This window comes from Drosophila hydei, unplaced genomic scaffold (assembly GCF_003285905.1).
Source record: "Drosophila hydei strain 15085-1641.00,03,60 unplaced genomic scaffold, DhydRS2 tig00008116-arrow-pilon, whole genome shotgun sequence".
Taxonomy (NCBI): domain Eukaryota; kingdom Metazoa; phylum Arthropoda; class Insecta; order Diptera; family Drosophilidae; genus Drosophila; species Drosophila hydei.
The window spans coordinates 903,787-927,470 of record NW_022045829.1 but is presented as its reverse complement, the minus strand read 5'-3'; the positions used below and the strand labels follow the sequence as shown (position 1 = coordinate 927,470).

General features: G+C 39.8%; 7 protein-coding genes across 11 annotated transcripts; 1 reads left to right on the top strand and 6 right to left on the bottom strand.

Moving 5' to 3' along the window:
* The first annotated feature begins 48 nt into the window (after nucleotides 1–48).
* On the top strand, nucleotides 49–1,910 carry LOC111596347 (NADH dehydrogenase [ubiquinone] flavoprotein 1, mitochondrial). Its single transcript, XM_023310538.2, has 4 exons — nucleotides 49–126; nucleotides 339–692; nucleotides 761–1,595; nucleotides 1,653–1,910. The coding sequence occupies exons 1-4, from the start codon at nucleotides 81–83 to the stop codon at nucleotides 1,846–1,848; spliced, it is 1,431 nt and encodes a 476-aa protein (XP_023166306.1). The 5' UTR covers nucleotides 49–80; the 3' UTR covers nucleotides 1,849–1,910.
* A 1,708-nt stretch (nucleotides 1,911–3,618) lies between these two features.
* Nucleotides 3,619–16,404, bottom strand: LOC111596344 (alpha-2A adrenergic receptor). 5 transcript variants are annotated; one of them, XM_023310529.2, is made up of 5 exons: nucleotides 16,160–16,404; nucleotides 12,783–13,421; nucleotides 11,734–12,389; nucleotides 11,418–11,671; nucleotides 3,619–4,231 (listed from the first exon to the last, which is right to left on the bottom strand). In XM_023310529.2, exons 2-5 carry the CDS (start codon nucleotides 13,314–13,316, stop codon nucleotides 3,978–3,980), a joined length of 1,698 nt encoding a protein of 565 aa, XP_023166297.2. In that variant the 5' UTR covers nucleotides 13,317–13,421; nucleotides 16,160–16,404; the 3' UTR covers nucleotides 3,619–3,977. The 5 variants fall into 5 exon arrangements, with proteins under 5 accessions (XP_023166297.2, XP_023166303.2, XP_023166299.2 ...); XM_023310535.2 differs by lacking the exon at nucleotides 16,160–16,404 and adding an exon at nucleotides 15,176–15,418; XM_023310531.2 differs by lacking the exon at nucleotides 16,160–16,404 and adding an exon at nucleotides 14,991–15,060.
* Nucleotides 4,307–6,411, bottom strand: LOC111596342 (mitochondrial sodium/calcium exchanger protein-like). The gene is made up of 2 exons (XM_023310527.2): nucleotides 5,697–6,411; nucleotides 4,307–5,644 (listed from the first exon to the last, which is right to left on the bottom strand). Exons 1-2 carry the CDS (start codon nucleotides 6,376–6,378, stop codon nucleotides 4,494–4,496), a joined length of 1,833 nt encoding a protein of 610 aa, XP_023166295.2. The 5' UTR covers nucleotides 6,379–6,411; the 3' UTR covers nucleotides 4,307–4,493.
* LOC111596341 (mitochondrial sodium/calcium exchanger protein-like) lies at nucleotides 6,868–9,024 on the bottom strand. The gene is made up of 2 exons (XM_023310526.2): nucleotides 8,232–9,024; nucleotides 6,868–8,167 (listed from the first exon to the last, which is right to left on the bottom strand). Exons 1-2 carry the CDS (start codon nucleotides 8,917–8,919, stop codon nucleotides 6,978–6,980), a joined length of 1,878 nt encoding a protein of 625 aa, XP_023166294.2. The 5' UTR covers nucleotides 8,920–9,024; the 3' UTR covers nucleotides 6,868–6,977.
* LOC111596345 (putative sodium/calcium exchanger 7) lies at nucleotides 9,300–11,162 on the bottom strand. Its single transcript, XM_023310536.2, has 2 exons — nucleotides 10,453–11,162; nucleotides 9,300–10,393 (listed from the first exon to the last, which is right to left on the bottom strand). The coding sequence occupies exons 1-2, from the start codon at nucleotides 11,105–11,107 to the stop codon at nucleotides 9,378–9,380; spliced, it is 1,671 nt and encodes a 556-aa protein (XP_023166304.2). The 5' UTR covers nucleotides 11,108–11,162; the 3' UTR covers nucleotides 9,300–9,377.
* Nucleotides 16,405–18,081: 1,677 nt separating the features above from the next.
* On the bottom strand, nucleotides 18,082–20,680 carry LOC111596346 (protein RCC2 homolog). The gene is made up of 5 exons (XM_023310537.2): nucleotides 20,574–20,680; nucleotides 19,456–19,844; nucleotides 18,818–19,399; nucleotides 18,499–18,757; nucleotides 18,082–18,424 (listed from the first exon to the last, which is right to left on the bottom strand). Exons 2-5 carry the CDS (start codon nucleotides 19,798–19,800, stop codon nucleotides 18,147–18,149), a joined length of 1,464 nt encoding a protein of 487 aa, XP_023166305.1. The 5' UTR covers nucleotides 19,801–19,844; nucleotides 20,574–20,680; the 3' UTR covers nucleotides 18,082–18,146.
* A 963-nt stretch (nucleotides 20,681–21,643) lies between these two features.
* Nucleotides 21,644–23,682, bottom strand: LOC111596352 (sesquipedalian-1). Its single transcript, XM_023310544.2, has 4 exons — nucleotides 23,426–23,682; nucleotides 23,005–23,346; nucleotides 22,726–22,950; nucleotides 21,644–21,962 (listed from the first exon to the last, which is right to left on the bottom strand). The coding sequence occupies exons 1-4, from the start codon at nucleotides 23,484–23,486 to the stop codon at nucleotides 21,664–21,666; spliced, it is 927 nt and encodes a 308-aa protein (XP_023166312.1). The 5' UTR covers nucleotides 23,487–23,682; the 3' UTR covers nucleotides 21,644–21,663.
* Nucleotides 23,683–23,684: the final 2 nt, after the last annotated feature.

The window sequence follows — 23,684 nt, the reverse complement described above, 5'->3', positions numbered from 1 at the left end:
TCATAGAATGACAGCTGAACGATGTGGCAACGCTGGGCCCAAGTGTCAAGTTGTCAGCTGTCAGTCGTGTCGTAGCGAAAATGGCTGCAATTGTGCGATATAATTTGTTAACAAAACCGCAATTTGGTAAATAAACCCAAGCGTTGTAGCTTTTAACTATTGTGTAAATGTTTAATTTGATAACTTGTTAAGTTGGCACGGCTGCTAGTTAAATCGCAGCCAGCTGGCAGATTATAAAATTTGTGTTACAATCAAATTATGTAATTTCTGCGCACAACAAAACAAAACTGCGCATTGCTCTACTACTATTGATTTATATAAATTGCATTATTTTGCAGCGGCAGCGCTGCCGGCCGCATTACAGTTGCGCTTGCAGAGCACTCAAGCGCCCCCACCAGGCACTCCGCCACCACAAACTAAAACCAAATTCGGCCCTTTGGCTGATGAAGATCGCATCTTCACCAATCTTTATGGACGTCATGATTGGAGGTTGAAGGGTGCGCAGAAGCGCGGTGATTGGTACAAGACCAAGGAGATTGTATTGAAAGGACCTGACTGGATTATTAATGAGATCAAGACCTCTGGATTAAGAGGACGTGGTGGAGCTGGCTTTCCCAGCGGCATGAAATGGTCATTTATGAATAAGCCTGGCGATGGACGTCCCAAATATCTAGTTGTTAATGCTGATGAGGGTGAATATATGGCCAGCCATATATCAAAAATTGTTGTAACTAAATTCGAATGCATTTCCCGTCTACAGGTGAACCAGGCACTTGTAAGGATCGTGAGATTATGCGCCATGATCCACACAAGCTGGTTGAGGGCTGTCTGATCGCTGGTCGCGCTATGGGTGCACAGGCTGCGTACATTTATATACGCGGCGAGTTCTACAACGAAGCCTCCAACATGCAGCTGGCCATAGCCGAGGCCTATCAGGCTGGTTTGATTGGCAAGGACGCTTGCGGCAGTGGTTATAATTTTGATGTATTCATGCATCGTGGCGCTGGCGCTTACATTTGCGGCGAAGAGACAGCACTGATTGAATCGCTCGAGGGTAAGCAGGGCAAGCCACGCTTGAAGCCGCCATTCCCCGCCGATGTGGGTCTCTTTGGCTGCCCCACCACAGTGACAAATGTTGAGACTGTGGCAGTGGCACCCACCATTTGCCGTCGCGGTGGAAATTGGTTTGCTAGCTTTGGACGTACTCGTAATTCGGGCACCAAGCTCTTCAACATCTCTGGTCATGTGAACACGCCCTGCACCGTCGAAGAGGAGATGTCCATACCACTTAAGGAGCTGATCGAACGGCACTGTGGAGGTGTTATTGGTGGCTGGGATAATTTATTGGGCGTTATACCTGGAGGTTCGTCAACACCCATTATACCACGAAAGGTATGTGATGATGTGATTATGGATTTTGATGGCTTGATTGCGGCACAAACATCACTGGGCACAGCAGCCATCATTGTGATGGACAAGTCGACGGATGTTATTAAGGCTATTGCGCGCTTGATTTCCTTTTATAAGCACGAGAGCTGCGGCCAGTGCACTCCATGTCGCGAGGGCATTGGCTGGATGAACAAGATTATGACGCGGTAATTTTTTTAAATCTAACAATCCATACATAGTTATAATTGTTATTTTGTTTGCAGCTTTGTTAAAGGCGATGCCCAACCGTCTGAGATAGACATGCTATGGGAGATATCCAAACAGATTGAGGGACACACTATTTGTGCGTTGGGCGACGGTGCCGCTTGGCCCGTGCAAGGACTCATTCGTCACTTTAGGCCAGAAATTGAGAAGCGAATGCAACAGCATGCACAGCAATCGAAGCGCGTCACGAATTAATTAATGTTATAGCTAATTAAATATACTTCATTTAATTTGCAAATAAAGTGTAAAGTTCTACCTAATGATTTATCACTCTACTTTTGAGCTGTGTATGTGCTTAACAGATGTTTTGATGTCCTCATTATCAGCAGAATGAAAAGCTGCTACTTTATACCTTGGGTACATCAAAATATCGTCTGTTGTGTATAAGAAATAGATCTTTCAGCTTAATTATTTTCTGAATAAAAACAGGTCAACTTAATTTTAGCCGCGAAAAAATCTTTCATTGGCTCTTTTTTAAACTAACAACTTTATTTTTGATAATTTGATCAGCAACCAAAAAAAATCGATAAATCAACACTAAAAATTACGTTATGCAGTGCTGCCACTTTTAAGTCTCCACGGCGGAGAGTTTAAGTGTCAACCATACGCACTCTTTTATTGAAGCACTCTTTTATTTTCGATTGTCTGGCCAGTTGCTGTTTACCTTAAATTGGATATGCACGAAATTCAAGTATAAATTCAAGTATATTTTTGTCTAAAACAAAAATTTTGCTTATTACATAGTATTTTAAATTTCTTTTAAATTTAGCCTTTTAACTGTAACCAATGTGTTCATGATCAGGATTCCATATTTAGGCTTAAAGCTGCAGATACTTAAAGGACGCAACAAATACTCACCTGTATTGCCATTATAGTAAAATAATTAAATAATTATATTCGTGTTGGTAAAGAAAACAACGGCTATGTAGTAGCATATTTATAGCATTTATAGATTCTCATTTTAGTTTCGTTTTTAATTTGAGTTCTGAGCACAAATCATAATTTTAAATGAGGATCTTGAAAATAGTTCGAAATCAACTATTACAGGACAGATTTTTCGTTGGCGAATATGCCAGTGTTTTTAGCATAATTACACAATGTTAAGAGAATGTTAACGCAGCTGACAGCGCGAGTCGGTTAACGGGCAAATGCTAATTAGACAAAAGTCTTGACAGTTACCCAGTGAAGTTTGATAAGTGCGCTCCTCGCTTGCTGTCTAAATACAATGTATATTTATATATATTTATTTTAGTTGTTTCCTTCGGCTTGCTATAATGGATTTTTGTTAATTTTTGAAAACAAACTACACATAATAGAACATTTACTAATAATACTTTGTGTTACATCAACAGACAGAGAATCTATAGATTAAATTAAGAAGTGAAACATAACTCTTCTACATAAGATATACATAAGTATGAGTGCAAATCATAAAGTATGTATGAAACGAAAATCTTCTAAATACGATGTACATAAGTATAAGTATAGGTATAAGAATAAATTTGTGATTGTGTAAATTTAAATATTTTCTATTGCGTATGATTTACAGATCTTTCAGTTGAATGAATTTTAAAAATGTTAGAAAAAGTGTAGAAAGAATGCTTTACACATTTATATACAATATATATATATATATAGCTATATATATATATATATATATATATATAGCTATATATATATATATATATATATATATATGTATTATTTAAAAAAATTTTTTTTTCAATTTTTGCAGTTTCTTAGACATAGATTTGTTAAATATTTGATTTGATTTAGTTAGTTTTTAGTTTTAAGTTTTTAGTTTTTAGTTTTTGTTTTAGTTTTAGTTTTAGATCATGTTCAGTTTGATTTGCTTGTTAAACTTGGCTTAAAGCGTTTCTTATTGCTTATCTATGAGAAGGAACATGGTACAATATTATTATGTATTTATGTAATTTCTTTTAAAGTTTCAGCTTAAAGACTAAACAACATTATAAACGAGTCACTAAATGAGTTTTCCTTTTGTTACGATTAATTTGCTTTATAATTTGTGTTGTAAATAAACGTTAAAAACTATTAACGTGTGTGTGTGAGATGCACTCACTGTGTAATGTTTGTGTGTGTGGATGCATATATGTATGTATGTCGTGTTAACTTATCTAATATATGTTTGTATATATTATGTATGCAATCTCGCTTTTTGCCAACTAATTGCGAAGAGAAGAAAACATCAAGAGTTTTTTTTCAGAACGGAAATCGCCTTTGGGCTTTGGGCTTTGTAGATAAAAATAAGTTATATATGTATGTAAGTATGTATATATTTATGTTTAGTTTAGTATCACACACTAGTAGAGATAATGCGAAGAAGCCTGCGCTCTATACTGCTTCGGTGTTAGCTTTATTAACTTGGGATTGAATGCGCCCAATGCCGCTTCGTTTGTCGATGATGCTGCCGCCGGTACAGTATGCGATCGAAAGCGCGAACGCAGAAAATTTTGCATGGAGCGTAGGCGAATGATGGGCGCACAAGGCGATTGTCGTAGCGTGTTATGGTTTAGCGCCCAATAGATGATTGGACTAATTGCCGAATAAAAGTAGCCTGTTTAGAAATGTATAAAAACAAATTTTATATGAATAATATAATATGTATTCAGTATATCTGCAAATCTAAAAAATTTGGCTTATAAAATACTAAAAAATATCATGCGGCAGAGCTGCCACTTGTAAAAAGTCAGTCAGGTGAATGCAACACTGCTTTCTTTTTGACAGTCTGGCCAGTTGTCACTTATCCCAGAGAGATGTATTAAATAGGAGCTCAATTATGATATGAATATTTGAGCCAGCGTGCAAATTTTCTGCTGTTACTTTTCAGTATATGCATCATAGAGTAAGCCATCTTTTTTGTATGGGCTGATGATTGCCTTATTAATTAAAATCGCATATACTATGTACAGACCATAGATACTCATGGAGAACACCCCCACTGAGCGTCGCGTATTAAAATTCAACATCGATGTCCATAGAAGCGTCGCAAATAAACTTATTACGAACAGTACATACAGTATTTCACCATAATCTCCGGTCATTCTCTCTAATGTAACCGGTTGGCCCATTATTGTCTTCACAGCGATCACACCGCTGCAGTGAAGCAGAATGAGAAACAACGAACTCCCAATGGTCGCTGCATACGCCATTTGCTCGTATCCATGCAAGGCCATGGCTATAACTGTTGTTAGTTCTCCAAGGGAATTGATAGCAGCAATTAAGGTGGCGCTTATAAACTGGTGTGACATATCATAGAGATAGCCAACCATATCGAATATTACGCACAATTCGGCGGTGCACTGAAATATCACAAAGACGGAACCGGTCAGGTTTAAGATCGAGAACGCCAAATGATATCTGGGCGGAGATCTCGTATCTGATTGACAAAATACAACTATAGCCAGTGGCACAGTCGCTGCCAGAGAATACAAGCCGTATATACAATCTTTTGGAATATTGGCATACCACAAGTTAGACTTATCTCTGAATATTAAAGATTTTCCCATTACAATTGTCACAGCTGGATTCAGGAATATTTGGATGCAATTGAGCAGCTTGCACCACCCATTCTTAGGTTGCTCGTAGTCCACTAGTGGTATATAGATAGCACAGAGGACCACAACTGGAGCCCGCACCACATAGAAGGCCCGAAAAATCATGCTGGCCTTGTGCCAATCTTCCAAATTGATGGGTTTGATGGCATAGAGGAACTCTTTAAAGAGATGCTCGTTCATACTGCGGTAACGTGAGCTGCTATATTTTTTAACTTCAACTCTTTCATGTACATTGGGCCGGTGCGTCATGAAGGTGAAATTCTGATGCCTCGCGTGTGTTGTGCGGCGCTTGACGATTTTCACGCGTTCTTCTTTAGACAGTTTGATTATTTCATTTGTCAAGTTCTTTATTCTTGCATTAACCTCAGGTGAATCGGTCATTTCGCTCAGTTTGAGTAATTCGCGTCTTAATACTGGGAAGGAGAACCATAGAGTATATTCAGCAATTGCTTTTGCCCAACTCACCTTTCAGAGTAAGCTTGATCAGATATAAGTCAATCACATTGATAATCAAGTAAATGACATAGACGACCGTCATTGTGAATATCTCTGAATAGCTGAATCGATCATGATTAACCAATTCGAACTCCAACAGCGTTAATCCGAAAAGTAGGAAGAGCAGATCGCGCACCGTATTGAATGGATGCATCTTAAATGGTGTCATATAGCAGACCAGTCCACCTATGAACATTACCATAAACATTGCGGCAGCAACGTCGTTGGTGTATACGCATTCCTTATCACTAGCTTTCGTTATCTGAAATAGCAGATCCGGGAGCGTATTGCACAATGCCATTATCGTTACTCCCGCAAAATGGTCGTTCATGTGTAACATTCGAGAGACCACCTTCAAGGCTGGTGAGTAATAAGTATTCGCCACGTATCCCATGAAGAGGAGCAGCTCAAACGACAGAATCATAAAGAAGCCCACGAACAAATGCTCCTCGAAACGGTTCTGGCATTTGAAATCGCACGACAATAGCTGCATATATGGCACAAAGTTCACGCCATATACGCAACTATTGGCATTTCTCACAAATTCGCATCTCTGATCATAAGGAAAATTAATCACTGCATAACAATTTACTTTTGACCAAAAATTCTCAAATTCTCTGTCCAAAGAATTCTCCTGATACTTTGTCGCCATGCTCCTATAATTTATATTTATGTAAATATATCGTTGAAACTAAATATATATTTTTATGTGTTTTGCTTCTGTTTTTTTTTTGTTTTGTTTCGTCTGAAACATATTTGTGACTGGTAAAGCACGTAAACCTTAGGTTTATATCGACTGTCTAATACTCGTTCAAAGTTCAACGTTCGAAAAGCGTTGTCAATTTGTTTGAGCTTTTGCGCACTTTATGATAATTTATAGAAAATGTAGCACATCAATTAACTCTAGCTTAGAAACTGTTGCATATATAGCGCTAAGCAGACCTGCCCCTAGACGGCGAAATTCAAAGTCTAATGGAGGTAGGCTTCTTCCTGTGTGCCAGTCATAAGGAGTAGCATTAATATACATTATCAATTATCAGAATTCACATCTCTAGCTTTTAACTATCGATAAATGTTACCATCGATATTTGAATTGAATTAGTTATGTATACACCGGACATTTAAATGCTTGTGCGTACATTTTTTGGCTAAATAAAAAGTATTTATTATTGGTTATTAAATTAGATGTTCATAAACAAGTTTGTTAGCAATTATAGTTGTCTGTTGTATCTACTTAAGCAATTTTTGCCTTTAGGTCGAAAAAGCATCTACAACTAATAAATCGCTTGTGAATGAGTGGATAATCTCTTTCTTGATGAGCATCGCATATAAGAGAAATAAAGCATAAATAGTCATCGAAAATATGCCAACAGAGCGTCTGGCATTAAAGTTCAACATCATCGTCCATAGCAGAGTTATCACAAGTCCTATTAAGAGCGTATAATAGGCGTTCTCAGCATAATTGCCCATAGCTTCTGCTTCAACTACATGACCACCACTGAATATCCTAGACAGAAACATTAAGGTACATCCAATGACAACGGTAAGGAAGGTGCTGCCAATGATCGCTGCGTATGCCATCTTCTCGTACCCTTGCAGGCTCACCGATGTGCTGGAGACCAGATCATTCAAGCCGGCGGTCATGGCTACCAAAGTAACACCCATAAAATCGATCGGCACCTCATAGATGTTGCCAATCACCTTCATGAACATCGATATCTCAGTTGAGCACTGCATGGCCAGCAGCACGGAGCTAGTAAAATTCATGATCACAAATCCATTATGATATTTCGGCGGAGTTAAGCTGCTCGAGTGGATGAACACGATTATGGCCAGTGGCACAGTTATAACCATGGAGTAAACACCGTATACTGTGAATTGTGGCACGTCGAGATACCAGAGCTTGGACTTTTCCCGATTTACCATCGCTAACACAATGACAATTGTGATGGCCGGATTAAGGAATATTTGAATGCAATTCAGCAGCTTACTCCACCCGTCCCGCTCCTTCTCGTAATCCACCATTGGTATATAGAGGGCACACAGCAACACAACTGGGGCACGGATAATGTAAAACGTACGCTTCACAATATTCCCTTTAATCCAATCTTCCAAAAAAATGGGCCTTATCGAAGTAAGGAACTGTCGAAAGAGAAAACGATTCTTGTTCCGAAAGCCTCTAGCTGCCACCGACGTGTCGGTTCGTTTGACTAGAACGGAACGACGACTCCCTGAACGTCTGGTCACGTAGCTAAAAAAGGGTTCAGTTTTCTCCGGGATATTGGACGGTTCTATAACCAGTATATCGACAATCCCATTTTCAGAGAGCTCATCGTATTTACTTTGCAGTAATTCCCGCTCTTCGACAATCCTACGAGTTTCAGTGTTCGACACACTGTCCCTCTCCATTTGATTTAGCGTCTTTATTCTCTGCAGCAACTCTGTGCAACGAGATGAGATAATTGAATATGAAGCTCTACCGTAGTTTGGGTAAATATTTCTCACGTTTTGCAGTATTGCGTAGCATATATAGGTCGACCACACTGACTGTCAGATATGAAAGATATACAACTGTTATAATGATACACTCTATAAGCGTTATCTCCCCGTCATTTTTCAGAGTATACTCTAGCAGCGTAACGGCAAATATCAGGTAAAGTAAGTCCCGGACTATCGTTGAGCCGGTCATCTTGAACGGACTAATATAGCAAATTAAGCCGCCAACAAACATGATCACAAACACACCCAAAGCCATTTTATTGGCAAAGACCGGCTCGTCAGTGTCGTACACGGCCCACACATGGGAGAAAATTTCCGGAAGTTGATTGGCGAATGACATTACTGTAATACCGGCCAAATGTTCGCTCATATGCATCATCCGGCCTACCACTTTCAAGACCGGTCCATAATAGTTATGAATAACGTAGATCATGCAGACGACTAATTCTAAGCAGAGACACAGAAACACGGTCACAAACACAAACTCCTCGAAAGGATTTCTACACTTCATCGCGCAGGCCATCAACTGCATATAGGGCACAACATTCGTACCGTAGACGCAACTGTTTGCACGCTTTACAAAGTCACATCTTTGATCGTATGGAAAGAGCTGCATTTTAAAGCAACTGACTCTGGTCCAAAACTGTTCGAATTCTTGGTCCAACTGATTTGGTACGTACACCTGTTCGCCCATAACAGTCAATTTGGCTATACGACTCTATAGTATTCTGTTTACAAAAAAAATAAAAATAAATTTTTCGTACAGAAAATTACAAATGTTTGAAAATAATATTTAAACTGTTATCTATCCGACAATGTTAAAGCCGATCGAAAATTTACTTTATTACACATTTTTCAATGATATATTGTAGTATAGAATGATTTGTTGAATAACTTCTATTCTATTTGCACTTGATCAAATCCGAAATGTAGAAAATCTGTGCATCTTTTGTGGGGTTCAAATCGACTGATCGATTTTTATCGATAAAAAATGCGGACGAACTAGTCGACTCAGCTTGTCATTCTGATAAACAAGGGATATTCTTTATGGGCTCTGCCACGCCTCCTTTTGTCAATTATGCCCCTAATTTGCATTTTCAATGGGTTTTATTAATATAAAATTCTTTTTCACATTCACAAATTTGTTTTGTTTTAAGAATCTGATTCGTGATCAGTGCGGAGAAAGCCTTTTGTGGATATATGAAAAGTCCCCTTCATAACAACTACAATGAATAGAAGATATGTCAAATAAATGGACAAGGAGTAAACGCCCAACGAACGTTGTGCATTGCATTTGAACAGCGAGATCAATAGCAGCATGGACAGCAGACCAAGAAGCAGCAGAATAAATGCATTTTCGCTATAAACATTTATCACTTCATCATTGGGACTTAGGCAGTACAGAATCATGGCTGTGATCAGATTGCCGCTCTTGCCCAAAATGATATTAAGAATCGAACTTCCAATCGCCGCCGCATAGGCCATTCTCTCGTAGCCCTGTTTGCATAGCGAAAAGCTGGTAACCAGATCGGGGAGGCCACTGGCAATGGGTCCGACAGTTGCGCCTATCACATTGGCTGGCATATGCCTCAGTGTGCCGATCAGCTCCAAGATCAGGGATAATTCATTGACCAGGTGGTATGTGATCAGCAGGCATCCAGTTAGATTCAGAATGGCAAACACCGAATGATACTTGGGCGCCACTCTGGCATTCGAGTGGAGTAGCACGAACAGGCTTAACGGAAGGGTCAACAACAGAAAGGAAAGTACACATGGAGACGAATACCAGGGCACGGATTTATCGTGAAACATCAGGGCAACCGTAAGCGTCGGATTGAGGCATATTTGCATGCAGTTGAGCAGCTTGCACCAGCCATGCCTATGTCGTTCGTAATCCACCAGGGGTATATAGATGGCGCATAGCAGCACAATCGGAGCACGAGCAATGTAGAAGGCGCGCTTCAGTGGATTGGCCCGCTGCCAATCCTTGAGGCAGCAGAGTTTCAGACCCGCACAGGCTTCATTGCGACTATTCTGAAATTCTTGTCGAATCGAATTGGAATACGATCGACATTGAGTTCCCAGTCGCAGGTCCTGGACAAGTATGTAATACTTCTCTTGTAAAGCCTGAACTTTTGTTGGTCGGGCATGCATTTCTCGTCTCAAGACTGCAAAACAGAACTCAGGAGGTATTACAGTACGCACTCACTACAAGCTATTCACTTACACTTCAGGCTTAAGTGCTGCATGTAAAGATCCAATACATTAATAGTCAAATAGATCAAATAAACGAAGATCAAAAGCAAATATTCAATTAACGTAATCACGCCGTCATTTATGGAGACATATTCTAAGAGCGTTAGGCCGTAGATGAAGAAAAGCAGATCCCGCACAGTCCTATGGCTGTTCATCCAAAAGGGTCTCATATAGCAAATCAGCCCAACACAAGACACGGCGACAAACAAAAGCAATAGGAAACCCGTGGAAAGTTGAGATGCTCGAAACGTCCGCAACTCCAGGCCCAGCAAGTTGTCATAAAGTTTCGGCAACGTATTGCCAATAGAGATAATTGTCACACCCGCCAGATGTTCGTTCATATGAAGCATTTTCGCCAGAGCCGTCAGCATTGGTGTATAATAGTAATGCACCACATAGCCCAAGCAGATTAGCAGCTCTAAGCTCAGGAATAGCAGCATGGCTATATAGACAAGTTCGTCGAATTGATTGCGAATCTTGAAGTGGCACGCCAACAAATCCAGATAGGGCACAAAGTTCATGTTGAGCTCACATTTCTTCGCTTCCCTCACAAATTCGCAGCGCTCCTCATAGGGCAGATCTAGCATGGCAAAGCAATCGACACTGGACGAATCAGATTTATTCATAATTCTTAGTTTTGTTAAATATTACTTTTTGCTTTCATTGTTTTTTTTTTGTTTTACTTTGTGTTATTTAAAGTTAAAGCACAAATTACTTCGATATATTAAGGTGATCATTAAAACGGAGTTTTTAACATAAGTCAGCTCTGATCTATGCCGGGGATTTCTACCCAACTAATCTCATGCTTTGTTTACTTCATCTCTCATAGATTGAATTCTATTTTCTATAGAATTTATAGATCTATAAATTGGGATGATTGGACTATTCTACGGACATTTAACATTTATCTTAGAACATTTATTCTCATTTACTTACCCAATAGGAGACTGAAGTAGACGGAAGTTTTGCTGCAGTATTGCTTATAACCGAAATTCTTATAGAATATGCAGAAGACATGCGGTGCCCAGCAGATGATGAAGATTAGAGCCGATGCAATCAGCATATTGGCCAAATGGCGACGCGAACGCAGCGTCGAGGTCTGTGGCAGAGGTATACCAGGTGTGGCTGGACCACGACCCAAGCGATGAATACGTTGTCGTTGTGAATGGGCGCGTATCTCTCTCATAGCTCTGTGAAAAAAATTTGATTTGTTTGACTGTGGGGTAGCTAGTTAATCAGCTCATGGGATTACCTTGGGGAAATGGGATTACTGGAGCGATAGGAGCCCGGTTCGAGTGCTGCACTGGAGCCAGGTGGCAAACCGGGCTGTAGATTATGCAGCTGTATATCGCCGGGATTAATAGCCATTTGACCGCCTCCATTGCCGTTAGATGTCTCATCTGCCGTTGTTGCTCCTCCACAGGCCGCCTGCTGTGCATTCGCACAGCCCGTCACGATTACCATGTGCGTCTGACGACGCAATATGGGCATGGGCAATGGCAGTTCACCATGGGCTGCTCGTGCCGTTAAGGAGAGTGCGCACAGCTTGCGACGTACGCCATAATGATTGAGAAGAACACCAACGCCGGGCAGCACAAATACCGCGATCGTATGAAAGATGATGAAGGACATGAACATCGCATTCGCACCCAGCTCGGATGTGCAGCTGATGCTAACTGGATTTGGTGTTGTGCCTGTGCCCTTAATTATCACCGATTTGGCTATGATCTTATAGGCAAACAAGAATGGCGTACTGATCGCTGCCGAGGCAATCCATGAGAGAAGAGCCAGTGAGACGTGAAGATAACGGCGCTGTCGCAGCTGTGCCAAACGTGGATGTTTTACGGTGGCGTAACGATCCAGGGAAAGCATAAAGAATGAAATTGTGCTAGCTGCCACTGGCATGACCTGTTCAGTGCATAGAAATTAAAAAGTAAGCAACTTATATTTTAAATACTTCTGTTAAACTCAGCTGGTGCTGTTAAAATTATTATATTTTCTAATGTCTTTATCGTTTTGTTTTTGTGCGCAAAATCATCTTGAATAATAAAACTAATTTTTAATTGCTGCTGGCTTTCAGTGAAACGGCCTGTGAATTTCTTATTATTAAAAAAATCTATTAAAAATCAATAAATTCAAATACAAGTCCGTTAAAAAGTCCTCATTTTGAATAGTGTGCTTTTAGCACTCTGCTGTTAAGCTCAGCTGGTGCTGCCAAAAAAAAAAAAACGATATTTCGATACATCGATAGTGCAAACTGCAAATTTAATAATAATAATGATGATAGCTATGTGTGCTCACCTGAACGTAATGAATAAGTTTGCACAATGCAAGTGGCAATGATCTAGTGCCGCGATTCATGGCGAGATTGAGAAGCGTAACCGGCGCTGAAATGCCCGTGACTAGAAGATCGGCAACGCATACGGCCAGGAGCAGCGGATTTCGCAAACGCACCGATGAGGCTGAACAGAGGGTGAGTACCAAAGTAGAATTGCCGACAACGCCTCCGAAGACGACCAGGCCATAGCTAATAGCCAGCAGTAGAATGGTAAAAGATGGTATCGCATGTTCCGTATCCGCGCCTGTGTCAATATCATAGGGATCAATCAGTGTAAAATTGCCATAGTTGTCATAGTCAAATCCTTGCGACGGGCTGCTGGCCAATTCACCGCCAAAATCGGCGCCATTGCCGCCAAAAAAGTTTTGCTCGAGTAGGGCATAGTGCAGGTCAGTTGTAGCGCTATCGTTATCGATATTGCTATCGACAGTCGGCTGTTGTTGGTGCTGTCGTCGATATGAGTTTTCCCACCATTGCTGCAGGTTGTTGCTATTCATCCTTTTTAATCACACTCGTGTATTACTAATACTTGGCGCTGCCGATCGTTGTCGATGCGTTTGTCTGGCTGCCTCATTGCATACTAAAGGTGCTAGGTGCTGGTGCTGTATTGGAAAACGAAAAAAAGAAATAGGTAGTAGGTAGGATGTAACAAAATGCCATCATCAGTCTTTTATATACCCTGTACTTATAGACTTTGAAAAGAGTAGTTAAATTATTATCGTATGGTATGGAAATGATTAGTTGCATAAAGTGCTGGAAATAAATTTTAATTTTATACTTTTAAAGCAAATATTTGTAGGTACAAGAATAATTTACGAACTCCAATAAATAGACTACGTTTTATTTCCTTGAGTATTTTACGGGCGTCGCGTGTGCGGAAACATGGCGTATGCATGATAAAAGCTAATTTGTATTATAAAACGACTGCATAAAAACATTATATAAAATAGTTAGGCGATAATAATTGAACACGAAAATTATATAGGTATTTTTTAACGGAAACAAATATGTGTATGAACTCACTAGGGTACAGTTTGAGCCCTCATCTTTAAGAAACACTCTACTATACCGAATATATATTCAATAGTTGATGGAATGGTTTTTGAGTACGAGGTATTACTAAGTCGACTTTTTGGTATCGTAAGCCCCCTTGTTTTGTTTCAACAAGGACACACAAAGTGACAGCCACATGCATACCCATGCACAATCAAACACACACACACACATACATATATATACATACACTTGCACAAGAAACTCTCTGCCTCTGCCGCTGCTTCTGTCTCCGCATCTGCCTGTGACACTGACACTTATGCAATGCGAAGCAGGGCGCACTCAGAGATTAGTGCTGCGCTTCCTTCCGCCGTGCCCCATTTTGTTGGCAAGCCAAAATGAATGGCAACCTTGCACTTTGCGCCCACGACAAAACAACCGCAAGGATTGGTGCCATCTACCCGTGGCGCGGAAATTGTGGGCGGGCTACAACTAGAGGCTTAATTGCGCGTTAAATCACTGCACGGCGGAGAATGGGCCAAGGCGCCATTTTAAATGTGGATGCTGCATGTGCAAGAGCAATAAATGCAATATAACGCCGAGCTATTAAAAACTTTAATTGAAATTGTTATCCAAAAAGCAAACGAACGAACCAGTGCAAACCAGCTCATTAAACGGGCAATCAAAAAACAGGGTGACTCAAGATTTGATTGTAAAGACGCAATACATTGTGATATGGGTCATAAAAATGTTTAGCATGAGTCACCCTGATGTGCTGCGTTGCTTCATGATTATAAGGTGGCGTACGCATGTGTGTGTATGTGTGTGTACAAAAGCTCTGCCAGACAGCGCGTTTTGTTATGTGTGTGTGTGCTTGTGAATGCTTGCGTCAGTTTGTGTGCCTTGCTGTGTATCAATTTTGTTGTTGCTGCCAATTTTAGCCGCCGCCATTGTTCGAAGCAATTTGTACATATGTGTGAGTGTGTGTGAGTATGAGTTGTCAACGTCAACGCTTTTGCCTTTTGCTCATTGTGCCGCGGCTGCTGCTGCTTGATGTGACTGACGTTTGCTTAATCTGCTTAATTTGCGTTAATTTAATCCTGACCTGCGAGCATGTGTGTCTGTGTGTCCACATGTTGTCGGCATCCTTTCACTCTGTCTGTGTGTGTGTGTCTAACCTGTTGGGTAAGGCTTTGTTACATCTTATACAATTTGTTCGATTATAAGTTTAAATAATTTAATTTCAATTTCTCTCAATATACACTTAAATATATATATTACTCCTTAAAGACACGTTTACAATTTTTGACAATTAAAATTTTAAATTAAATGTTCAAAATAATAAAATTTGAATTCGAATTACCTACAGTTTAATCATTCCATACAAATGTGTGTATAGTAACTTTGTTGCGAAGGCGATTTCTTGTGATTTGCTTATTCGGGATTTTGAAATGTGAATCTATATTAATTTACGTCACTCAAATGTCGGCACCAGGCACAAAAGGTGACAAAAAGCGATGGCAAGGCATAGCCTCCATCCTGCTTCAACACAAAAGAATGGACAAAAGTAAAGCCAATGTGAGATAAAAATGGCTATATCCCGGCCATCCAAAGGTTGGAAAGAGATGGATTCGATTGTTGTTATTGCAGCACCCCGCTAATATGAAAACTGTCAGCCACAGGTGATTTAATAACAAGGCGCTTACGCATACAGTCACAAAAAAGCCGCCAGATACACACAGCACAAGCACACACACACATATAAATATATACTGAGATGCGCAACTTGATGGCGTTAGCTCGCCCGCTGCTTTTGTCTGTTCTTATTGATTTGACAGCTTACAATTTCTATGTGTGAGTGTGCGTGTGTACGTGTGGGTGAGTGTCCAGGCGTCTTGTGCGTGCCTGCCACAATACAAATGCCAAACAAACAAGTTAGCACGTCTGTGTGCGTGCAGTTGTGTGTGTGTGCGCTTACCGTTGTCTTTGCCAATCTTTAGTTGAAAAAAAACACACACATTTTTCGGGAATGGCAAGTCGAGCAAAGTTTTGCGGCGAACAATGAAAATTGCGTGGGTAAGGGCGAAAGCAAAGACAAGAGAGAGTGAGAGCAGTGGGAGAGAGAGTGAGACAAGGAATTGCTATTGGCCATGTAAAAAACGACGCCATAATTACTAGCCATAAAAACGCGTGGAGAAAGCAAAAGCAGCTGAATAACAATTAGTGTAGTATCAGAAGGCGGCAACGGGCACGGTAACGCCAACACACACACAAACACGCCCACACATACACGCCCACATATACACGCCCACACACCCACACACATTGAGTATACGTAATAACTTACGGTTTTGTTGTTTCGCGCTTCATATGAAAATGTGAAGTGAAAAATTGTTATTTTTTGTTGCTGTTTTAAGTGTTTGCGACTGTTGTTTACTTTATTGAAGGCACTGTAATTTACAGTTAGTACTATTTTCAGTTTTTTTGTTTTGTTAATATCGTTATTGCAGCGGGCGCGTCTTAGTCGTTGTAGTTGTTAGTTTTGTTTTTTTATATATATCAAATACACTTTTAGCAAATATTTTTTACATTTTTTTTGTTTAAAAACTTTTTTTTTTAAATATTTTTTATAAAATGTTTTTTTTTTTTGTGTGTGGGTGCGTGCGTCTGTATGTGTGTCTGTGTCAGTGTATGTGTGTGCGTGTGCGTGTGAGTGTGTGTGTTGGGAAAAAAAAACTAAAATAAAAGTCAATGTGCGGTGTGCAGAAATCGTTCCTCAATGGCGCACATTACACGAAAGGACTACGGCGGAAGACTGTCCTGTCTAACAGTGAAAATTGTGCTGAAGCCAACCAAAAACCTCAAGACAGCCAAATCGAGAGAGCGAGCGAGCGAAAAGAGAGAGCGAGCAAGAGAGTCAGAGTTCGGAGTTAAAAGTCGTGAGTAAGGCAGAAAGCTTTTGATTGTTGGTCTGTGAAAAAGCTTTTTGTAGTCTCTCAAATGCTTAACTTTCGCTTTCATTTGTGATAGCCGCCAGGACCTAGCTGGGCCGGTGATAACAAATTAAGCAAGTTAAATTTGGAAGTAAGTCAAAAATAAATAATTAAAAGAAAAACTGATAAACTACAAAAACTTAAGCTTGAAACTTTTACAAACATTACAAATAATTAATAAAAATCAAACCCCTTGCGTGGGTTTCTATTTTTATTTTGGTTTTTATGCTCGTCGATGAAGTATATATATAGGGTATATTGGTTTTGTGCAATATCCGTTTAGCTGATGCTAACATGAAACTTGCAACATATACTCATTGGGACTCTCGCTTTATAAAGATTTTACGCCCACTAGAAATATATATGTTAAAATAAGTTGCTGGACTTGATTTAGAATATATACTCATGAACATCAACCAATACCAAAAATATATAGTATATATCTATATATTTATTCAATTATAAATAAATAGTATAAATCTATATATTTATTCCTTTAAAACTCCTTTATCCGAGCTCAAATCAAATGAATACGCTCCGTTTAAATACTAACATGTTTTTCTTTTTATTTAAATATTCTTGTATATGATTAAAATGCTTGATGTTTTTTAATAGTTGCAACTTGTATTGGATTTCCGTCCGTTGTATACTTTCTTTTGTGTTTTGTTTGTTGTATATATATTTATATATGTAACTTATGCACTTAATTATACATTGTAGTTATTTTTTTTTTGATCGGGTTGTTCATGATGCTGTCATAATTGGACAATATTGTAAATTAATGGATCTTAAATAACTAAGCAGCATTTTGTATTTAAAAATTGTACATAAATAATTTGTTTTTGTTTTTATTTTTATTGGAATAGAGGGGATATTTGGACAAATTTTAAGCCTAATCATGGGCGGCAATAAATTAAAGACAGCAATTCATACAAAATACTTTTCATAAATATCAAGGAAATAGTAAAATAAATTATGAGGAAAAGAACTTAATTAACCAAATCGTAATGCTGTTATAAATACACAAACGATATTTGAGATATAAGTTGTGGGAGTTGGTGAGAGTTCTCGGAGTAGATAAATTACTTTTAAAACTTATAGTATGAAATGTTGAATGAGTTAATTCTGTTTTTTCTCCTTTTTTTTGTTTTTTGTTTTTTTTTTTTTATAGTAAGTAGCAGCAGAGTTTCGTTGATCAGTTCAAGTTTTTTTGTAGTATCTATATAAATATAGCAGTATTGTTGTTGGCAGCGGTATACTTAATGTTTTATCATTTGTTTTTTTTTTTATCATTTATATATATTTCTTTTTCTTGTTGCTGGTGTGTGTTTGTTTGTGTGTTCAATCTTCGATAGTATATTCGGGCATTTTTTCATACTTTTGCTTGGTGGCCTCGTGTGTGGTATCCACTAGCAAGGCCGTATGGGAATAGCCCATGGTAACCTGAGGTATTTTAATCCCGTCCATTTTTGGCACCTCCTTGGGCACCGTCGACGACTTCTGAAACTCACCAATGCCCAGCTCGCCAAATGTTGGTGATGCTCCCCAGGCAATTAAAGTATCATCGGCCGATATCATAATTGAGGTATTGGCACAGCCAATTGATGTTATGTTCCAGCCTATATGTAGAAGAAGAAACAACAAGAATCAGTTAAGTATCTAATATGGATGATTTGGGTAAATGTTGACTTGCCTGCCAAATCTTGCACTGGCTTGGGATACATGTTGGCCTCGCCTGTCTTTTTGTTCTGGCCAAACAGATAGAGCAGTCCCAGCTCGTTTATAATTAAACTGAAGGTTGAGCCGCAGTAAACGCTGCGTCCGCCACGTCCCTGGGTATCAAAGAACTTCATAAGACGCGGCACCATCTCATCCTTGGGTTCGGCATGACCCAAACGACCAAAGCCGCCAAAGCCCCAGCTATAAACACGCTTCTTGGAGTCAATAGCCACCTGTGAACAGTAAAACATAAAATTTAACCATAGTCTTATAAATCATTTCGTTCCACGTACCGTGTGATTATTGCCACAAGCAAAGTCGACAATTTGTACACCATCGACAGGGGTCACATGTCCCTCCTTGCTCTTCTCAATGTAGAGTACAACCTTTTTCGGTGATGTCTCAAAATGGAATGACAACTTATTGGCATTCACAAAATACTTGGCATCCGTGTTGTGACCCAATTGGCCATATTCCGGCAAGCCAAATGTATGCAAATTGCCCTTAATATCGAGTATAACTGAGAATTCAGCACCGCAGCCGATGCGTATAATCGGTGGACCGCGATAATTAATTGGAGTCGGAGTGAAGATGTTGGGATGTGCATTGCCAACTCCACATTGACCGGACTTATTTTCTCCGCAGGCATAGACGGTGCCTGTGTCGGTGAGAAAGAGCGTATGATGCCGCCCAGCGGCTGCTTGTACAATGTTCAGCTGCTCCAATGCAGGAATGAGTGTTGGCTTCTCCACCAGCTTCATGTCCTGGCTCAAGCCAAGCTGACCGCTGGGATTGCGGCCGAACCCCAGTGCCTTGCGATCCATATTGATGAGTATTGTGTGCGCTGCAGTGGGCCCACTAGCTGCATAGCGATACTGCAAGTTATGGAATACGGTAATTCGGTTTTTTCATATTCTTAATTCGCACTTACCATCTCATCTGTGAAGCGATGAAAGCTATACAGATTGGGACGCACTTTTGTGACATTTTTGCGATCTCGTTTGCCGGTTAGATCCCAGGTCACCATGCCGGCTATCAATAGCTGACCCGGCGTCTTCTCCAGCGTTGCCAGCAAATCCTCTGGCAGCTTACTGGGTGGATCCAGACTATCGTGTGGTATTAGCACCTCCATTTGACCTGCAGCATGTTGTTGCTGTTGAGCGACATCATCGTCGGATTCATCACTGAACTCATCCTCGTAGTCTGATTCCTTCTTCTTTGGGCGACGCTTGTTGGGACCGGCCCCGTTACCACCTGCCTTGCGCTTAGCGGACATCTTTCAATTAGCAGTAATGCGTCTCTATCTTTGTCTCTCTGCAGCTGTAAAGAGACCAGCAAACATTGAGAGCCAGAACCAGAATTCGTACGCAGCAGAGCGTAGCGGTTACTCATAGTGCTGTGTGCGTGACACGATGCGCACACACAAATATGTTGTTTTCCTTGATATTTGATATACGTGACAATCACAATTACAGTTTTGTTTGATTTCAACTGCATTTCGAATTGAATAAACTTATTTTAATTACAACAAATGTGTAAATAATGTTAATTTAACTTTGCTAACTTTAGCACGCGTCGTATGCGAATGTTGATAGCGCTCATCTCTAATCGCAGCTCTCACGCGCTGTTTGTTCTGTATGTGTAAGTGTGTAAGTGTGTATGTGCGTATGTGTTTATGTGGTGGTTTTGCAAGCATGGAAAAACAAAATGAACGCCAACAAAGTAAGCCCGCTGCGCTGCTAACGCCGACCGCAGAGTACTTTTGAACTTCTATTGAAAAGACAGATTCGCACAGAACTATTATATCTGATAATTCAGCGGTTAGTAAATAATACGCCGTTTAATATCCACTATATCAAACGAAAGATTTAATTGAACGGCGGCTTAAAATCAAATTTGAAATGTTGGCGTCACTTTTACAAAAACAGCAAAGAAAGGTAACACATTTAGGGAACTTTTGGCAGAAACTTAACTAACCGCATTGCACAACTTTACTCAGATTTAAACGATTCACCTAATTTTTAGTTATATTAACAGTCAACAACTTACAATTCAATCTTCACAACTAATAACTTCTCGTATACCGTTCCTGTTCCGTACGCAGCAAAAACAACAAAAAGTAAAGCGGTCAGAGCAATAAGTGTATGCACAGATTGCAAACGGAAAATGACCTAAAAAATACCTAAGATAGTTCCATATGTCGATATTTTTGCTGTCGCCATCGATAACAGTACCGCAGCCCTAGTTATTTTTGTTATTTTTTAATGTAAGAAAAAGAGCCTGGCTGTTTTGGCCAGGATATGAATAAAATGGACAACGACGAGACTGAAACAACACATTACTATCTGGAATGCGAGGGCGGTGTGGAAGAATGGCATTGGAATGTAAAAAGCACCAAGCTGTTGGTCGAACTCTATGCGGAACGACGCCACAGATTTCGTGATCCCAAAACACGAAAACGCGCACTCTGGACGGAGATTGTAGATGATATGGAACGTGCTGGCTACAAGGGCATTAATGAAGACATCTGTGATCGCAAATGGCGCAACATGAAGAAGACGTATCGAACGTGTCGCGAAACATTGCGCAAGAACGGACGTAAACGTGTTGCATGGGAATATTATGATACCTTCGACGAAATGTTTCAAAATGAACAGGCGCCCGCTGCCGGGAAGATCGAAATTGATGCTGCTGAACAGCAACAGCCGCCGCACATTGCATTATCAGATATGTGCGCGTCGATAGACGCTCAAGCCCTTGCCACAGATAGTGGAACCAGCGCAGACATCTCTGTCAGCCAGGAACAGCAACGACAATTATTAATCTTGGAACGCAATCGGATTGCCGCCATACGAGAGCTAAGCAAACGGATCGACGAATCTAATGCGATACAACGCGAACGCAACGAGCTGCTTAGAGAGTATCTTACACAATTATAGAAAAAAAATTAAATTTAATATAATTTATAAGCAATTAACAATTGGCTCTGTATTAGTGGATAGGTCTTTCTCGTGTATGTATATATATATATGTATATTTAAGGATTATGGAAATTGAACATAAATAGAATTATAAATTTAAATTTTTCAACGTACAAAATAGGCCCAAAATGCGCATTCTCGCACAATTCTCTCGTTGTCTACAATTGTATCAATGGCTGTTCTTGACGTTCTCTGTACAACAAGATGTCGTGCATGATAATTTCACGAAACTTTTCGTGACGTTTGCTGAACTTCTCGATGGCTTTGTCCAGGCGACGCTTCTGCTCCACTCGATCAATGTGATTATTATTGTTGCTTTTAGCTAATACTGTTGATCTAGTCGTTCCCACGGGCTGATCATCATAGAAGACGCTCGGCGATGCGCCCAATGCGTGACGTCGGCGTGATCGAGGCGTTGACTGTGGGCTGCCTGCATTGCCATTACCATTGCCATTATCTGAAACATTCATCAACAACTTATAGCCTCTGTGTGGAAATATGCAGCAGATCTTTTCCATTAGCTCGCAGAGCGGCATTGCAAAGCCAGCGTACGAAAGCAACTGAGATAAGGCTTTGTGCAGAAAGATTTACGCGCACGCTTCTGTCTTTGCCTACACTGCAAATTGTTTCCCTATGTGCACTTTATACCTTCGCACAGGGCATGACAATTTGAAAAGCTATTATGTAACACATTTAACAAAACGCCTACACTATATGTAAATTTTTTATGAAAAAAAATATCTAATATTTTTTAGATTTAACAAAATAGTAATATTATTTTTAATATTCTTTTATAAAGATATATTAATTTTCATAAATTCACATTAAGTTTACTGTCTTCATTTATTTTTAAGCAATGTAATATCGGCTGTGATCTTGAAATTATTTAAACTACCAACGTGTATATATAATATAAATATATACTATATTCGTGCTAATTAAGTTATGTTACGGTAGTTTTGCTAACACAACAAATAAGCTGAGTTTCAGCAATTAATTTTTTACAGGATACATTAACTCTCAAATTACTGAATTAGTACTGAATCAAATCAACCAATCCAAGTTTAACAATCAGTTTTCCCCAGGGTATCTATACCGCGACTACCTGCATTACTCTCGATATTTTCGCTTTTTGTTTGTCTGGCATGTAACGGTAACCCTTAGAATTTTAACGAAACAGTTGCTGAGTGACGCAGCCGATGACGTCATCAATGACTTACCTAGGTATTGTAGCTCCTGTTGCGCTGCCTTCGCTTTGCTCACGGCATAGTAGTCGGAGATGTAGGGTAACGGCGATATGACTACACCGCCTCGCACACCACCCGCTTCAATTGGCGGAGGTGGTGGTGGTCGATTGAAGGGATTAGGACGTCTGGGTGGTGGTATAGGTTTGTCCTGGCCATCCGTTACATTGTGATGTGGTTCACTACGCTCGCTGCGCATCTCTGCAACAAAATGTAATTAGTTAAAAACACAAAGCAATAATTTTTGTCACCCACTGTTCCGAGAGTATTCGATCTCATGAAGCTGACGCTGGAGCTCAGCGACAATAATCCGTTTATATTCGTAGCCGGCGCATGTTAAGGCCTTCATCCATGCTTCCATGCACTCTTGTGTATCGGCAGCCAGTATATATGTGCGGTTGCCATTGAAGGCAATCTCAAAGCAATAGTTATCGGCATCTAACTCTTGCGATAGTTCTATGGTACAGCCTTCCACTATGATCAAACCAAGTGGCTCCTTGTCCAGGCGCGTCTCGAAATAGAAAAGCAAATTGCCTTTGAGCACAAAATAGCGCCGTTGAAATGCTTTATTGATTTCGCCGCGCTTGTTGAGGAAGCCTGAGCGAGTGATTAATAATAGCACAAATAGGTGTGACATTCATTATATTTATTTACTTAGATTATTTCATTTATTTACCCTCCATGTCGAATGGTGGCGATCGGGCAAAAACACATAGGTTCTTTTCGTTGATTTTCATATCGGCTCATTAACTAAAAATGTTTGTTTCGTAAAAACATTTAAAAATGGGCTTTGTTTGCTTTAATTTGGCAATATTCAATATTTCATTTACATATCTATGTCAATAAATGCGTCGTACATCAATTCATACCTTTGCCAAAACAGCTGTTTTCTACATTAAACAGTGCTACCACGTCTAATTTAGATAAATAAATTT

Coding starts and splice junctions, on each gene's coding strand:
- LOC111596347 (XM_023310538.2), top strand. CDS start 81: ATGGCTGCAATTGTGCGATATAATTTGTTAACAAAACCGCAATTTG. Junction 127..338: donor GTTAACAAAACCGCAATTTG/GTAAATAAACCC, acceptor ATTATTTTGCAG/CGGCAGCGCTGCCGGCCGCA. Junction 1,596..1,652: donor ATGAACAAGATTATGACGCG/GTAATTTTTTTA, acceptor TTTTGTTTGCAG/CTTTGTTAAAGGCGATGCCC.
- LOC111596342 (XM_023310527.2), bottom strand. CDS start 6,378: ATGGCGACAAAGTATCAGGAGAATTCTTTGGACAGAGAATTTGAGAAT. Junction 5,645..5,696: donor GATCAAGCTTACTCTGAAAG/GTGAGTTGGGCA, acceptor TCTCCTTCCCAG/TATTAAGACGCGAATTACTC.
- LOC111596341 (XM_023310526.2), bottom strand. CDS start 8,919: ATGGGCGAACAGGTGTACGTACCAAATCAGTTGGACCAAGAATTCGAA. Junction 8,168..8,231: donor GCTACGCAATACTGCAAAAC/GTGAGAAATATT, acceptor CTCGTTGCACAG/AGTTGCTGCAGAGAATAAAG.
- LOC111596345 (XM_023310536.2), bottom strand. CDS start 11,107: ATGAATAAATCTGATTCGTCCAGTGTCGATTGCTTTGCCATGCTAGAT. Junction 10,394..10,452: donor GCAGCACTTAAGCCTGAAGT/GTAAGTGAATAG, acceptor TCTGTTTTGCAG/TCTTGAGACGAGAAATGCAT.
- LOC111596344 (XM_023310529.2), bottom strand. CDS start 13,316: ATGAATAGCAACAACCTGCAGCAATGGTGGGAAAACTCATATCGACGA. Junction 12,390..12,782: donor AACTTATTCATTACGTTCAG/GTGAGCACACAT, acceptor TGCACTGAACAG/GTCATGCCAGTGGCAGCTAG. Junction 4,232..11,417: donor CTACTTCAGTCTCCTATTGG/GTAAGTAAATGA, acceptor ATTTCTAAACAG/GCTACTTTTATTCGGCAATT.
- LOC111596346 (XM_023310537.2), bottom strand. CDS start 19,800: ATGTCCGCTAAGCGCAAGGCAGGTGGTAACGGGGCCGGTCCCAACAAG. Junction 18,758..18,817: donor CTTGTGGCAATAATCACACG/GTACGTGGAACG, acceptor TACTGTTCACAG/GTGGCTATTGACTCCAAGAA. Junction 18,425..18,498: donor GCCAGTGCAAGATTTGGCAG/GCAAGTCAACAT, acceptor TTCTACATATAG/GCTGGAACATAACATCAATT.
- LOC111596352 (XM_023310544.2), bottom strand. CDS start 23,486: ATGAAAATCAACGAAAAGAACCTATGTGTTTTTGCCCGATCGCCACCA. Junction 22,951..23,004: donor GATCGAATACTCTCGGAACA/GTGGGTGACAAA, acceptor ATTTTGTTGCAG/AGATGCGCAGCGAGCGTAGT. Junction 21,963..22,725: donor ACAGGAGCTACAATACCTAG/GTAAGTCATTGA, acceptor TGAATGTTTCAG/ATAATGGCAATGGTAATGGC.